The 17,328-nt window shown below is 32.8% G+C and overlaps 2 protein-coding genes across 3 annotated transcripts in view; one reads left to right on the plus strand and one right to left on the minus strand.

The window, feature by feature from the left end:
* Positions 1-3,439, plus strand: part of LOC106074821 (transmembrane protein 178B-like) — a 39,779-nt gene extending 36,340 nt beyond the window's left edge. For both annotated transcript variants that reach the window (XM_013235677.2, XM_013235676.2), the window contains exon 6: positions 835-3,439. In XM_013235677.2, the coding sequence (XP_013091131.2) occupies positions 835-1,185 (351 nt within the window). In that variant the 3' untranslated portion in view covers positions 1,186-3,439. The remainder of the gene's footprint in view (positions 1-834) is intronic.
* LOC106074820 (dol-P-Man:Man(7)GlcNAc(2)-PP-Dol alpha-1,6-mannosyltransferase-like) lies at positions 3,006-17,302 on the minus strand. Its single transcript, XM_013235675.2, has 9 exons — positions 17,103-17,302; positions 15,976-16,108; positions 14,978-15,151; positions 14,622-14,816; positions 13,780-13,883; positions 12,384-12,610; positions 11,098-11,267; positions 9,837-9,912; positions 3,006-8,236 (listed from the first exon to the last, which is right to left on the minus strand). The coding sequence occupies exons 1-9, from the start codon at positions 17,238-17,240 to the stop codon at positions 7,999-8,001; spliced, it is 1,455 nt and encodes a 484-aa protein (XP_013091129.2). The 5' UTR covers positions 17,241-17,302; the 3' UTR covers positions 3,006-7,998.
* Between the last annotated feature and the right edge of the window lie 26 nt (positions 17,303-17,328).

A 17,328-nucleotide genomic window follows, 5' to 3' on the forward strand; every position in this document is an offset into this window, starting at 1 on the left:
TCCTTCTCACTAAAAAATGTATGCTCCTTCTTTCCAAGTGCTATTAGAGCATGAAATGGGTTGCCTGAATCAGCCAGCAAAACCAATGATTTGGCAGAGTTTAAATCACTAATTAACATGCATGACTAGATTGACACAGGGACATGCGTAGGATGTAATCATCTTCTCTTTTGAAGTAACATCAGTAACTTATAAGGTAAGAGAAGATCTATTCTCATTTGAGAAGCAGCTTATGCTCAATAGTGTCCTAAAGTTTTCCACCTCATGCATCCCAATTTATGATAGATTGCTTTGAAAAAAAATATTAGCATAACCGTGCAGAACACCTGCTTAAAAGAATGACTGTGTGAAGAGCTGCCTGATCTAGAAACCATTGTGTAGCTCAATCATCATTAATTTAATGAAAAAAAAGAAAAGAAAATATAACTTGTTATTACTTACCATGTACCTAGAACAACTAAGCACCTTTCATGATCAAAATTGCAGTGTTATATGTCCCCCCCCCCCCCCATTTTTTTTTTTCTGTTTTTTTCAAAGACGAAATGCTGGCATTTGTTAGCATAATATTACACTTCCTTTGATTTTAAGCGTTTCAATGACAGTGATGTGCAATTTTTTTCTCCAACTTTCAATGTTTAATGCTAATAAACATCTTAGTTTTTCTTTGCAGCAGTATTCTAATGTGTTTAAAATTTATATTTTATTGTTTTTGCATTATTATTCATTTTTATCTTTTTAGTCTTTGGTGTGTTGAAGTGTTTAAAAATGTACTGTTTTTATTAATGTTATTACTTTTGTTAGTAGAGATTATTGATTGGTCTTTTCTGTCCTCAGCCTCTAAAAACGTACACTACACGTAATTATGGATGGTCCTATGCACTGGGCTGGGTTGGAATGATCTTGGCTGCTCTCTCCGCAACGTTCTACTCTCTGGCCGGATGTTATATAACTAGCGAGAAATACGAAGACCGCGAAGTTCTGGAGAAGCAAAAGGGACGTGACTACCCCATTGCTATGGAACCTGTTTATGCAGTTGGCACTGACCCTTACTACACAAAGAGTTACGGATACCCCCGTGCCTACCTGGGCCCTATGGCTCCTGAATATTACGCCAGATCCTACCCAGCAGTTGGCTATGGTGATCCTAGTAAAGATATGTGGCATTGGAGGGAGATGGAAAGTTAAATTGCATTCAGAGATTTTAAATCAAATTATTCAGTGGAACTACTTAAAACCAAATTTAAAAAAAACTTAAATCTACCCATTATTCTACTTAATATTTTTTGAAGTCTAGGGGAATCTACAAATTTTAATTATTGTGAAACATTTTTTTTTGGTCATAAAATTGTGTTAAGACACATTCTTCTAAACTGCAGCATCTAAATATAATTACATAAACGAGTAAAAAAAAATGAAATATAAATGATGGTCTGCCAGTTTGCCAAAAAATATTTTTTTTAATGAGATAAATCAAAAACTTAAATAACTATTATAGTTTCATCAAATGATATTGTAAGTGTTTCGTTATTTAGATTTTTTATTATAAGGGATTAGTTATTTTATCAAATGAAAATGCCATATTTTTATAATTAAATTTCTTTTTTTTTCTTTTCACAATTCAAATAGCCAGAATTGATTATAAATTAGACAAAATGTTAGCATTTTGATGAAATCTGAATTTTAACTGGTTGTAAGTAAGTTAAATCATGTAGGCAAATAAGGTTTAACATGAGTTTAATGTCTTCTTGTCATCATGATCAGACAGATGACCCAGTTCTGATTGACAAAATCAAGATATTTAGTCATAAAACTTTTAAATCAGAATTAAACATCTTCTGTGATCTGAAGCAGAGTTATGAAAAGGTAGAGAATGTGTTATGTAGTTCAGACTGCTGCTGTTATTACCATGTGTTCTATGTTTGGCCCATGTGTTCCAACTGGAACTTAACACATATGTTTAGGCATGCTTAAAGCAAACTTCTTTTTTAAGACAATATAGCAGTAAAGTGACAAATGAAAAATTTGACTTGCCCCTGAATGTTTTAAGCTGTTCTCATACAAAAGGGTTCAACTATCATTTGTCATGAGCTTTTACTAGACTCCATAAAAAAAAGCTGGGATACAAGTTATTAGTCTATAGTAATGTTTACGTCTAACATATTATGTGCTGTTCTATAATAACTTCCAATCATCAAAACAGAACTTCCTTTCATTGTAAATGTTTTTTTTGCAAGAAATAATGAGTGTTAGCAATACCATTTTTTGGTAAAAAGGAATTTTTGTTTCTTTTTTTTTATGATTTGCATAACCGTTGACATCTATATGCTACAATTCTCATAACTACAGCGTTTATTTTATTTTTATTGCAAAGTTCCATCTTCAAATGCTACTTTATCACTTCTGGTGTTTATATATATATATTTTTTGTTGTACTTTACCTTTATAAAAACTTGTTTTAGTAATACGTGTTTAACTATTTTTTTTCTTTGAAATTAGGAACAAAGAAGTCATTTTAAACAAATTTTTTTTTTATATGTAATATAATTTTGTGTGTATATTTTTTAACTGCTAAGAATTGTGCCTTGGTGAGTGAATTGTGTATTTACTTATACATTTGTATTTATATAATATATATATATATATACTTTTAGTTTAAAGTTATATCCTCAAGATCTGATAAATTGTGCCATTAAGGTGCAGAAAATAATTGTGAGTGAGACGTGAATGAAACTATAAAAAAAAAAGTTGTTTATATAGTGTTACCTTGTTGTTTTGTTATCTATTTACACTATATTTATACATTCCACATGTAGAAAGTAGCTGGTTTGGCTGTGAAGTTTTTTAAGTTATTTAGATTGGTGGCACCTACTATTTTAGTTGAACAGAAATATTCGAACAGCCTAATTGAAAATTGTTACGTTTTTTTAAATAATATTTTGAAAAGTCATTGTTACAATAATTATGTATAGTTTTTATGATGTTGACATCTTTTTTTTTTTTTTGGGGGGTATTTTTGTTTTAAAACTAAATTTTAACTCTGACATTAAATGAATAAAACAATAAATCATGTATTATAATTATATTTATAAAATATTCCTTTTTTTTTTTTAATCACTACTACTTACCACTCTGTAACTTTTACAATTTATTGTACTTAAATATTTGGATTCATTTTCTTAAAATAGAAAAATATTTGGCCATCTAAACAAACCTATTTTAATCAAATGTCATTGACATTTCAATTATTATTTTTTTCATATCTCCATTTCTTGTAAATGTACAAGTGTTTCAATCTTTGTGAAATGATTTATATGAAAGATTATGTTTTTATTTCTAGTACCAGTTTTGACTTCTGTATAATGAAACATATTTATATACAACTATATGATTACAAACAATAAACGTTTCTCAAAATTTTCAGCAGAAACAAATTTTGAAATGTGTTTTGTCTTTTCTTACTAATTAAAATGCATGAGAAATAAAACTAATGTCTATGGTTTAAAAAAAAAATGAAGTCATTAATATCGTGATTAGGTAAAAATACTTATCCAGTCTGTTATTTTCTACTTAGCAATCATGCTACAATGGAATAACACTATCCAACATTTTTCCTACAAGGTAATGTGATTTTTCTTTTCCCAATGTAGACCTCTTGTTTGCTTCTATCCATCCCACTTTTTTTTTCTTTGTTTATTTAGGACATTTATTCAGAAATTAAAATAATTATGTCCTGGCCAAAACCTCCTGCAGGATTATGGACGATAGCTGTCACCACGATTCACACTCAGCACCATGGTGATGGCAGTCCAAAAGGCAAATCACATAACATGGCAGCAATTCTATACTACGCTATTAAAAGAGAAACAAGATGATTGTAAATATAATATTTTAAAGTTTTCTTCTTTTTCTTAGAAATCACTACATATATCTACATCATAAACTATTGACTAAGAAAATATCTGGGACTTAGAATAACATTGACAAATTTTATACAGAATTTTCAGATTTGAAATGGAAAGACTTCTTATGAAAAATGGCATAAAACAAAATCTGAAATAATTTTATGTATTTTAGCACATTTAATTCTCTTTGTTTACAAATTGTGATGTCGAACAATATCACTAGGAACGTAGATTACATTTGATTTGGCTGAGCAGCAGTTGTCAAATTTAAAATGCATACATCATCAGCTTCAGAATAACAGGTTTTTGTTTCCTTATTAAAGTTCAAGGATAAAACAATTAAAATATCATTATGTAGACAAAATATTCTTTTTACTAATTCTGATTGTTTTAAAGCTGGGTAAAAAACAACTTTTTGCTGTACTGTGGGGCACTTTTAACCCTTTTTGCTGTTCTGTGGGGCACAATTACCACCTTTTGCTATACTGCGGGGCAAAATTTACATGGTTTGCTGTTTTATGGGGGGAAAAAACAAAACTTTGTATTACTTCACAAACATACAGTGTAAACATTTAAAATAGTAAAAATAAAAATGTCAACACATTTTTTTACACTGAATTCTAGACATATTTCAATAGTGTAGTTTTCTTTGGAATGAAAAGTTATTCAACTAGGAATACATATTTAAAAAAATACATCTTACAAATTCTAAACCATTAACAAATTGAAGCAATCTTTACATTTAAAACAAATTGAACCAATCTTTACATTTAAAACTGGAACACAGTGCTTGTGGCATTTGTAGAAGCCTAGAAGAAATAGCTAAACCAACGCTATGTTGCAATACTCTGGAAAAGTCTTTATAACTTTTTATATTTCCTAGTGTTCTGAAGTTCAAAGTTGTTTTTTACAAGCCTTTGATGCAGGGGTTCTCAACCTGTGGGTCGCGACCCCTTAGGGGTCAATTGACAATATGCCAGGGGTCGCCTAAGACCATCGATAAATGGATTGTTTTTGTCAATTCTTCTATTGCTGTGTGGGTGTGGGGTCGCGGAAGAATGAGGGGTTGTAAAAATGGGTCGCGGGGCTTAAAATGTTGAGAACCGCTGCTTTAATGACTATTCCTTTCAATTTACAAAATGAGATCATGAAGGTTTGAGAACAACGTACTGAATGTTTCTAATAGCAAGACTCCTTAAAAGTTGGTCATACAATATAAGAATGGGATTTGTCAATGCTTAATACACAGAATGAAAGAATTTGATAAAAAGAGAAGTTGTATAAAATAAAGAAGTTACCACTAACATTCACTTCTATTGGAATGAAAAGGAAAAGAGAAAATGTTGGAATAATTTAAAATGTAAACAGAGACACAGTAACATGAAATTTTCACAAATGGAACAGAACAGTAACAATAATATCAAGTCGGTTCAAGAATGTCACTATTCATTTCATCTGAACTTAAAGCTTTGATAGTGCATTCCCAATATAGGATCAATTAGTGAGTTAACAAAGAGGTTCCCAAAGTGTTTTCTCAAAAGCACTAACCACATTTGCACCCTATCCCCAGCAATGCTATAGATTCAGCAAAAGTACAGTCCATGATTGAAAGAAATGTAGGTACAAGTGGATACATTTCTCCTTTAATTTTTAATGTGGGCAGTTCAACTGTAAAATAAAAGGATCACCCAAAGTCATCTTTAGTTTTAATTTCAGTTTAAATCAAACATTTTACCGTTGATTTTGAATATAAAGTTTTTCCGTTTTCTGTTGTCACATGTAATTTTTAAAAAAGAAACTTGTTATGTATTATATCTAAATTTACTCATTGTATAAAAAAAACGGTTGCATGATATTATGACATCTGCTTCATATCTTCCTAAGTTTGTGATAGTTCACACACATATATTCCTAGTGTTGAAGAAAACATCTAAATTCTATCAGGTGTTGAAGAAGACATCTATCAGGAGTTCAGTTCAACAGCAACACACAACAAAAAAAAGATATGTTTAGTCACATTCATTTCAAGGAACTTATAATCTAGTTCATTAGGTTTTTGTGGCCATGTATGTCACTGCTAGCGATGGCACAATAACATCAAGAAAGGATAGATATGTTAATGAGACTCTCTTTGCAAAAGACAGAGGAATGAATGCTTTTACTTCAAAACACTTTTTTTTTTATAATAGCTTTTACAGAACTTCAAAATCATCACTAGATGCTATATCATTTTGTAATCAAATTGTTTCTGTCATTTAAATAAACCTTCATTTCATTTTTGAATTTGGTGAGATAATGTGAAAGTTATATATATATATTTACTGCTGAAATGCATTCATGACTTTTTTTTTGCTCACCAGTCAACAGACTTTTTACTTGAAATCAATAATCACAACCAACCAAGTCCACTAATAAAGAAACTAAGTAACACGCCCACTGAAATCACTTACATTTAAATTAAAAATTAATATTTCCATACTAATAAAAATATTAAATACTTATAAAGTAAAAAAAAACAACACAACAATATTTAAAAAAGAAAACCCAATTCCAAAAACAATTTCAAACAGATCAACCTTTTCACAGGAACACCAGAGATCAAAGCTAAGGGACAAACATGTAGCACTATTTGGTCAAAAAAATTAATTTTATCAGATGTCAAAAATCTGTTTCCAAGAAATTCAAAGAACTTACACTACAAAAATGGAATAACAAATAATTGTGGTTAAATTCACATGCTTAAAACTTTACAGGTTTAACTCTTTTTTTTTAAGCTAGTTGATTTAGTTTCAATAATAGTTCTGTCCTTTAATATAGAAAACAAATGCAACAGGAAGTTTAAAAAAACACAAATTTGTCATGATAAGATGCCATTGTTTAGATGATGAATGAAATGTACCTATTGCACAACAGAACATGAAATGATGGGGAAAAAATATGGACACAGATCACATGGTACACAAATCTTAAAAGTCAGTTACAGTTCAATGTCATTGACAGCTACATCTGAAATGTATTTATGCTGGTAAGTCTTAGGTCATTCACAATGATCTTTTATAAACACTAATCACAATTCAATGTCAGTTCTTATGGGTCAATCACTAACTTTTCGGTTAATGATATGTCAGTAACTCAGGATGGATCAAACAGCTACCAGGATGTGGGATTTTGTTGAACTAATGGGCTGCTAGTTGATCATTACATAAAAAAAAACAACTTAAACCTAACAATGGAATTTTAAAAAACCCAGTAATTCCCTTATTTCAAACACAAAACCAATCCAATTTAGTGTTTTAAATTTAAAATAATGAGCCAGAAGTCATTATTAAAATTAGATCTTCTACAGCCAATGATTATCTAGAATTTCTGTAGATGTTAAGCATTCAAAGTGTTTTTTTTTTGGTTTTACTGTGCCTTTTTTTTCATTACACAAGTGTTGAAATTAACAAATTGATAACAGCCAAAAGACAGAGGTATAGACACTAAGAGCAGTTGTCAATCACATACCACTTTCCCCACAAAAGTTTTTTTCAAAGTAACGCTTGGATTTCACAGGCATTCTTCAGTCAATTATACTCAGAACTTGACTTTAAAATACTATATCACTAATTAGATGTGTAATGCTGATTAATGATCTCATAACAAGCATTACTGACTACACATTTTTAGAAATTAAAAAAACAAATACATTGATAATTTTCAACAGGTCTTAAACTATAAAGATTTTATTTATTACCAAGCATTTAATGCAAGCTAAGGTTTTCCCAAAATGAAACTGACTAGAGATGATTTGGAATACACCAAAAAAGCTAAGAGTGTGGTGTGCTTCACTTGAAAAACATTGCCACATGAAATATTGTCAGAGTGCTTTTTTCCCCCCATTGTTTAAAAAATACCACTTATTAAAAACATGGACAGTCAATTAAGCCATCCCCTGAGTTACCATACTATAATAATCTGTATCAGTCAATAAAATCTCATACTAATACTAGATTGGTCAGAATAATCCCAGTTGTAAAACTAGATCAGTCAGTGCTATCTCTAGCTTTATTATTTGACGCAACATGTTAAAATGAATTTGACATTCTAATTGCATTTAATGGATCAAATTCTTTTTTAAAATATAACACTTCTCTGACAATTGAACACGAATTGGTGGGAATGCTGATTTGTCAATGCTGATTCCGCTGTACCCTGAGACTGTGGCCAGCACAGTGTGGGTGTCAGCGTACACTGCCAGTGGTTTGCTTGCACCATCAGGGACACCAAGTAGCAGGTGTGTGTACTGCATCATGTCTGGCCCTCCAGGAGCCAAGTCTTCTGTCTTGTTATAGCTGTAGATAAATGTATAAGGCCTTTGTTTTATATGCTTGAGCACTAATAAAAGCAATAATGGTACGTAGTTTCCCTACAGAGACTTAAGGGTGTTTAAATGAAACATGCAGATACTGTTAATTCTGGTTGACTGGAGCAGATTGGGACACTTTCATTTTTTGACCAAATAACTGGCTGGTTTGATGACACAAAAATGTCCTGTATTACCCCATACGGTATCAATATTTGAGCATTTGGTCCAAATAAGTATCTGCTCCAATTAACCAGATTCAACTATTCTAGCAGAAGTCTATTAGGAAGTAAGTTTATTATTTAAAAGAAGTTATTTGATGGCATAAGTGCTAGGCTACTGAGCCTTAGGTAAAAAAAAATTCCTTTCCAGATTTACAGGTACATGGGGCAGGGGAAAAAAAAAGGTTTCCTTATTCTGAGGCCAACAGTTGATATAGTTGTCATATGACCAGCAAAATAAAATTAGCCATTACTTTCCAAAGCAAATATCATGTTTCTTTTAGTTCTGTGTTCAAGGCTTTTGGTTTGATCAGTTTTATAATCTTAAACCAACACCAGAACAAACAAATATCAAAGTATTTACAGGGTCATTCATCAAAACATCAGAAATCTCTACCATTTTGCTTGCACCATCAGGGACACCAAGAAGTGTGGTAGAGAGGCCAAGTGCGCTTGAACTTGGCTTGGCTTGGCTACCTTGAAGGGGGCTCGAGGTTCGACACCCGACTCGGACAGAGTTGTGTTTACTGAGCGCCTAAAGGCAACACAGAAAACCAACTCCTAGATACCCCCTCCCCCCACTGGTCCACAAAAGAGATTGGACCGAAGCGCTCTGCTATAAGCATGAAAGTAACGCTATATAAAAGCTATAATAATAACTATAACATGTTTTTTTTTTTCAATGTTGGCATACAAAATTATTCACAGGGTACTTTATCAAAACATGATAGATTTCATATCTCTGCAAGCCATTGTAAATAGCTGACATCATATTTTGTAAAAATATCACAAGTGTAAACTTCTTTTTTCAATGTTGGCATACCAAGTAGTAGTAAATCAAATGGGAAATTGCATTAACCAGTTTATCTTGACAACCTAAGCTTTTAAAATAACCATTTCTGATACAGAAATCAATGTCACACAAATCACTACACAAGATGCTCACATTTAATCTTATCTTATATTATACAGACGTTACTTCAAAAAAGAAGATGATTATGCCCTACACGCATGTTAACCAATGACTTAAATTCTGCCAAGTCACTGGTTTTCCTGGCTGGCTCAGGCAACCCATTCCATGCTCTAATAGCGCTAGGGAAGAAGGAGTATTTGTACAAATTTGTTGTAGCATATGGTACGAGGAATGTGCCTTTATCTTTATGTCTTTCTAAGTATTTTATTAGTTTTTGTATTTGAAGATTATGGCTCAAGGTTTTATGTATAATTATAACTGCTACTTTACTTTTGAGTCACCTCTCTTGAAGGCTTTCTAAATTGAGTGATTTTACTTAAGGTGTTACTCTTAGTCAAACGTTAAAAATTTTTGAGAACTACTAGACTCAACTGACTACATCCCATGTTACTCACATCCAGTCCTGCCGTAACTGGGTGAACCTGGTCACTCCTGTTTGTGCAGTGAATACGTCAATGTGGACATGTACACCTGAAGAGAAAATGCACAAAGATAAAAGAAAAGGTTTGATATTACAAATTGAGGAGTTTACTACACAGAAACCTAGGTGCAGGTGTATGTAGCCTATATGTTCATCTTAGAGGGCATTCAGTTAGGGTATGCTCCACGCAGGGTCAGCCTTACCAATTGCGGGGCCCAATTTAATGGATGCTTGCAAGGCCCCCTCTTCTAAATTTTTTTTTTTATTACATTAAGAACTGCTACTACTAATTAGATTATTATACCAACATTTGTTATACAACAAAAATAGGAAGCATCTCAAACGCAATAGGTGCCAGTGGGTTGATTAAAGTAACGTCAATCGTACAATAGGCCTACACTAAATATGTTAACCTTATAAGTCATGCATCTTTAAAAGCCTGTGACAAGAGCCATGACTGATAGTGATATGCTTAATGTAAATTGCAGGGCCTTTGCCAGGCTCAGAGCCCAGATTGGAGCCATTGTTCAAATCAGCCTAAGGCTGGCCTGGCTCCCCTTCCTTTGAATAAAGGTGCACCAGTTTATGAAGTCTACAGCATGGGAGGGTAACCACATCATTGAGACCTAGCTGCACTTATCTACTTAGCCTTCTGCATAGTGGAGCCACAAATGTTATTACTTGATTTAGGACTATGAAGCCTAAAAAAAATATGATTTGAATTAACACACTGCTAGGTAATAAAGTACTCTAATGCACATCCAACATATCTTAAAAAAAAAAAAAAAGGAAAATTAACTGATACATGTAATTTGATTGGTGGCTTTATAAACAAGCTATCTCTCCTGGACAAATGGGATTGTGATTCATATATTGAGCAAAACCCAGCTGAAAATATGTTTTAGTATCATTCTCCATAAAATATTTGTTTAATAGGTGATGATAAGATCATTAGATAAAAATTTCTAGTCATTTGAACGCAACGTTTGGTTTATGAAAGACACTGAATCTCCCAACTATTAGGACAATTTGAAGTAGGAACATCACTGAGAGAAATGCATTGATTAAAATGGAGATTATGTAGAGAAAATAAAATGAATTTGAAGAAAAAAAAGTTTTTTTTTTCATTGTTACGTCTGAAAATTGTGACCACTCACATATACCAGCATTAAAATAAAAAATTCATGTTATTTCAATTGTGCAAAACGTCTAGTAATTTTAAATAATTAAAGAACCTGAAGAATCTTTTTCCAGCTGATGTAAGAGTTTGATAGCAGCTCCACCTGGATAATTGTGATGAGCTATTAACAGAAACCCTAGAGTTGTGGCTGTGTTCAGCAGAAGTAGACCAATAGCTCCTAGGGCCACAAGTTTTCTCAGGGCAGACTTGTCTTTATTGTGCACTCTGAGGAATTATTTTAAAAATTAAATTAATAGGAAAATAATTTAAAATTAAAATTTGCTTGCTTTCAGAAACAGATTATTTTTAAAATATGAATACAATGAAAACACAAACTACAAGAAAAATTATGTTTACATGGGCTGGTAAAATTCTAAGATGATAACAAGAGATTTTGGACAAAGAACCTGTACTGAGTATAACTATGCTAACTGTAATAGCTCTATGAACATCTGAGGACACCACTTGATAGGAGAAACAAAAAAGGGCCGCAACCTGCAGGACTCTCTTAAAAGTATGTCCCAGAAAAATAGAACTGAATCAAATGCATGATCTTAATGGTTGACCTCAAATCAGATGGGTCAAGAATGTTTTTATAGACTAATAAAAGGGATCAGTACTTGAAGAAGAATGGCAAAACAAATTGGACAAATCTGAGCTCATCATATGCTCTAGTGATCCTGGAATGGATGAAACAATTTTAATCATTGGTTCTGTAAGGTTGTTATTGCCATAGATATAAACAGTCCACCACCTATAAAATGCTTCCAAAGGTAGGTGTTCCAAATAGCCTCTGACAACCAGTCAACTCCTTCATGTGTGGCTCAAATATTGAGCCCAGAGGATCTGTTCTCACTAAAAGGAGAAGGGGCAAAGTCAAGCAACTGATGCTTAAACCAGTAAGCTTCAGACAGGAGGGGCTCGGTAGCCTTGGTGGCTACCCACCTAGAAGAAGGCAAACTTTGAATCCAAATCTCTGCAGCCTAACAAATAATGGAAAGGCTTCAGAAGTCAATCCTCAAGAAAAAATCAGGAGACAGTGACCCTTACACAGTGGGGCACTCTGTGCAATGCCACTGATCCCAAACTGTATCCACCTGCCATTCAGCGGCATGCAGGAGGGGGGGGGGTGTTCAGGTGACATCATTCCAACCATACTTTTGATCTCGTTACTTTTATTGCATGATCCATCATGGCTTCACAACTGAAGGAGGCCATAGATTTTAATCATCACCAAGAACAAGCTTCTTCAATCATTTTTTTTACTATCTAAAACATTCAAATCTTTTCTAATACAAACACTATACCACAAATAATCAACAAAAAGCCAAGAATACTCACAGCGTTGATAATGCACAGGCAGCTACCGTGTTGAACACTGGGAATGTATAGATAATAAACCGCAATTCCTTGTGAGGTAGGAATGAGAAAAGAACTATATACCCGACTGCAGGCCAAAGCAAAACTGTAACATGCCGCATCAGATACACCCCAACAGGAACTAGAATAAAAGATGCTGACAAAGCTCTTGGCAATACTGAATAAAAATACCACAGAAAAGGGGATGTCTAAAAAAAAAAATGTTAAAGAAATGGATGACCAAGATTCTGTACTTATTAAAGAACTGTAGACATCTTCATAATTAAAGCTATAGCTGTTTGATGCTGCATTACACACTCTTTAATAAAAAAAAAAAAATTCAAAAATATATCCAAAATATGCTTTTACAACAATAAAAAAAAACAACTTTCATTTGATTCTTTGCCGTGCATTTTGCTATTTTTTTAAAAATTTTATTGAAAAATAATTTTATAATACATTTAAGTCACTGGTTACCATGCATGACTAGATTGACCCCTGAAATGCGTAGGATGTAATTATCACCTCTTTTGAAGTAAGGTCTGTAATCTATAATATATTAAATAGACATATGTTAGCAAACAGCTTCCAATCGTTTTTTGTTTTTTTAAATTAAGCCATGGGAGTCAGAGATTGATTTTCAGTGATTTAGCTCATACATTTACACATTCAGCTCTCTGAAGCATAATTGGAATCAAATTATTGTCTTTGTTGTTAATTTTATGTTATGTAGGTCACAGGTCAAGTCTGTACTCTTACTTTAAACTTTAAACTCAAGGATAATGGATTATTATGCAGGAACTATTTAATGTACTAACATTTCTAAGGTTTTTGGTGGTCATCAAAAGAATTTTAGCTCAGGAAGCTAAAAAAAAAATGAGTTTGTAAATTTGATCTTAATTAATCTATAGGCCACAAAAACAAATATTAAAAAAATAAAGGGTTATGGGAATTTTGTAAACTTGACTTTTTTTTTTTCAAAAAACAAAAAGGATATTTTTAAATGCTATACATTATTTTAAAATGTGTCTTTATGTAGCTATAGTTTTTGTTCCTTCTGGTTATTTACTCAGAAACAACTTTTATGGCTTAACTTTACTATTTGATGAGTCATCCTAAATAAGGTAGGAGGTCATATGAATTTCTTATGTCTACAATGTTGTAACATTAGAATTGACATTATCTCTCCAAACCAAATTGACTTTAATTAAAGAATTATCTGTTCATAAACTTTCCTATTGAGTTATTAGAAATCCAACATCATGCTAGAAAGATTGTAAAGAAAATAACTTAGTAAATGGCATCGATCAGAGATTGTACAGAGACTATGTTTACAGAGACTATGTTGTCTGAACAAACCCAATTTATCAAAGGATACACCCCACTCAGAGCTCTTGTTTAGAACAACGTTGAACCACATTACCTCCCCCTCAGGCCACAGCCATCTTTGCCAAAAGTAAGAGTCAACAACAACAGTCAGACCTACACAGTAAAGAAAGAACAAAATTATAGAGTACTAAGACATAGTGAATGTTTTAAGATATAGTGAATGTTTTAAGATATAGTGAAAGTTTTAAGATATAGTGAATGTTTTAAGATATAGTGAATGTTCTAAAATATAGTGAATGTTGTAAGTAAATGCTCTATGCCTGTGATATTAGTAAATGCTCTATGACAGTCTTTCCCAAACTGTATTCTGCGAGGCCTGATAGGTGTTCCACAAACTACTGGAATAATAAACTAGTAGGCAACCACATAGGGGGCACAGCAGCTGAGTGGTTAAGCATTTAGCTTCCAAACCAGAAGCCATGGGTTTGAATCTCAGTGAAGACTGGAATTTTACATTTTCAGGATTTTTAGGGCACCCCTTAGTCCACTCATCTCTAATGGGTACCTGACTTTTTCTGGGGAAAGTAAAAACTGTTGGTCATTGTGCTGGCCACATGATACCCTGCTCATTAACCAATGGCCAAAGAAAAAGATGACCTTAACATCATCTGTCCATAGATTGCAAGGTCTGAACGGGAAACTTTTACTTTCTAGGCCACCACATAAATTAATCTCTCTAAAAATTTTGAATGTGAGCCATTAAATACTCAGAATGTGTGAAGTGTTCAGTTAAGGAAAAAGTTTGGGAAACACTGCTCTATGGTATAGTAAATACTTTAATATATCGAGAACGTTATAAAATATAGCCAAAAATCAAACCTCTTTACTTACCCAGCAAGCAAGCACCAGCTAGGAAAGTGTTGACTATAAATTTGACCACAGCCAACCGCCCAACAACAAGTTCATGAAGAGCGATTAGTCCAAGAAACATAATCAAGTCAAACCTGAAGATGATGATTGATGCCCCTGACAGCCAGATGAAACTCTTGTGCTTCTGGTACAGCCAACAGGCCAGGGCCAGCATGACTGCGAGACATCAAAAGACAATTATTTATCATAAAAGTTGTTGTCAAAAGGAAGATATCTACCATAAATGCAAAAAATTATCGGACATGAAAAAAAAAAAAGAAACTTTTGTGAATAAAGAGAAAAAAAAAATGTTTTTAAATGTATCACTTTTTTTTTACCTAGAATAAGAGCAAAAATATTGGGCAGTGGCCGGCTCATGTAGAACATGAAGTGAAACTGTGTCATAGTGATGAGAATCAGCCATCTTTTGATACTTTTTCCAAAGCCTGACTCTATAGCTCGGCAGAAAATTACAAAAGAGAGGGATGTGGCTAATCCCAAAGTTCCCCTGGCTAGAGAATTATAGAAAGTTGCAATTACAAAACAAGAAATATAAATACATTTATTTTCAACATTACTTTCAATTGTTTTATAGTATTTAATATTGACCCTCTTGTGTGATGACTTTATAACTAATATTCTTGCTGTTTATTAAATGGCTAACACAAACAGGAATATATTCTAACTAAATAATGTATTATGCTTTTGTATTTAGTAAGTTTGGATAATTTGTAATTAATTAGGGATAACCACACTCACAACATAAATTGCTTCAACTATGTACATTTTATGAACATAGATGTAATGTATTTATAAACTGGGGCATGGTTGCTGAGTGGTAAAAGCCTGGCTGCTGAATTAAAAGTCAGTTTAAATCTGAGTAGAGGATAGGATCTATGACCCACAAATTGGAAACATTCTTGTGTTCACTCAGCGCTAATGAGTTCTTGACTTCTGTTTTGGAAATTTAACGTAGTTGTTTGTTTTACTAACTACATAGCATCCTCCTAATTGGTGATTCACTACAAAAATAATTTGTATATATACTTTTTGTAACAGTTTATTTTTCAAAATATTTTATATGTTTAGAATAAATCAAGTATATAATATAGGTGTATGTTACATCAATAATAAAAATTCGAACAAATATAATGTCAATAACACTGTGAAAAGTTATGCTTTGAAAAAATTTGAAAGTTGAACATATTCTAGAGAATAAATAGGAAATTTTACTTAATTTAGAAAGGTATCAATTGTATTGTTTTCATTCTTAAATTGACCTACTTATACAAAAAAAAAGTCTAAGAGTGTAAGTTACATTTCTATCAATACTTACCTATATATTGTTGAGCAAATTTGGTGGCACCAGTCAGGTTACTAAGAATGACAAAAGGAGAAGAGAGAGCTGCTATAGCAAGTGGTCCTAAGAAACTACGTGGAACTACACCAGGAAACTCCAGATGATCATACTGACAAAAAAAAAAGTTGTTTGTTATAGTTGCAAAATGCAGTGGCTAATAAAGAGAAAATATAAGACTGAGACTAAGACTGTTTTATTGATCCTTATGGAAATTTGTTGTGACTACAAGGACTCTTTTCTCATATAAAGACAACAGAAACATTCACATAAATAGTCAAAAGCACTCTAATTTTTAAAAATTTGAATTCCACAGGATAAGTTAAAAACGGTTCAAAGCCAATAGTTGGAGTAAAATTATCAGATTTTTATAAAATATCATCTCAGAAATAAAAAAAAAAGAATAATAAACTGAGTACTGATGGAAAAATAGTTCCTAATCAGGAAGTGATGAATGTGATCAAATATACTGGAATAGTTGATCCCCCTTCTATTTTTTCTTCTTTATATCAGCAATATGAAATACCTGAGATAGATCAAGCTCTCGCAGCACCGTTCACCCACAAGTTCAATAGAGCCGACACAGACAGCCGTTAGGCATGTATTAGACAAACAATGGCTCTATCTAATTGTGTATCTCTCATAATGACAAGTGGACAGCATAAATATATTACATATAGAAGCTTCAATGGGTATGAGCAATTAAGCTGTGAACGTAAACGGATGCTGCGAGGTGGGGGGAGGAGCTAGCTAGGGCATGTGACCATTGACCATTGGAGTGGTAATTTGCATACGGGCGAAATGACTCTGGACCAGAAGAATGTTTTTTCTGGACATTCCGATGGTCTAGAGGTTAAGTTCGCTTAGTGCGTTATCGCTAGGGCTAGGTGGTGTTGTCGTTTCCAGGGTCACTGGTTCGAGCCTTGGTCGGCGCAGTCCCTTATTTTCGTAGCATTTAATTCACTACTTTCTCTCTTAAAAACTTGGTCCCTGGTGCTGCTATTCATTTAAATGTAGCACATTTGTTTCAGCACCTCTAGCTAGTGCGTAGTGGTGACCTAACTTCAACTCTAGTTCTATAATATTTAAATAAAAAAATAGAAAACCTTCTCAAGATCAAAGCCGTAATTGATGATGTCGTGAACTGCTTGAATGTTGAAACTTTCCTCAACTTTAGTATAGGGGCAAAATATTAAATGTATAATCATTGTAAACACAACACCGGCTTCCAAAAGTTTTATCATGATGAAGGATTTGTTATGAAAAATTGTAAACAGTTGACGAGTGGAAGACGGAAGTGAAGTAAGGGTAGGTAATTCTTGTTTATTAAAA

This window comes from Biomphalaria glabrata, chromosome 2, assembly GCF_947242115.1.
Source record: "Biomphalaria glabrata chromosome 2, xgBioGlab47.1, whole genome shotgun sequence".
NCBI lineage: Eukaryota > Metazoa > Mollusca > Gastropoda > Planorbidae > Biomphalaria > Biomphalaria glabrata.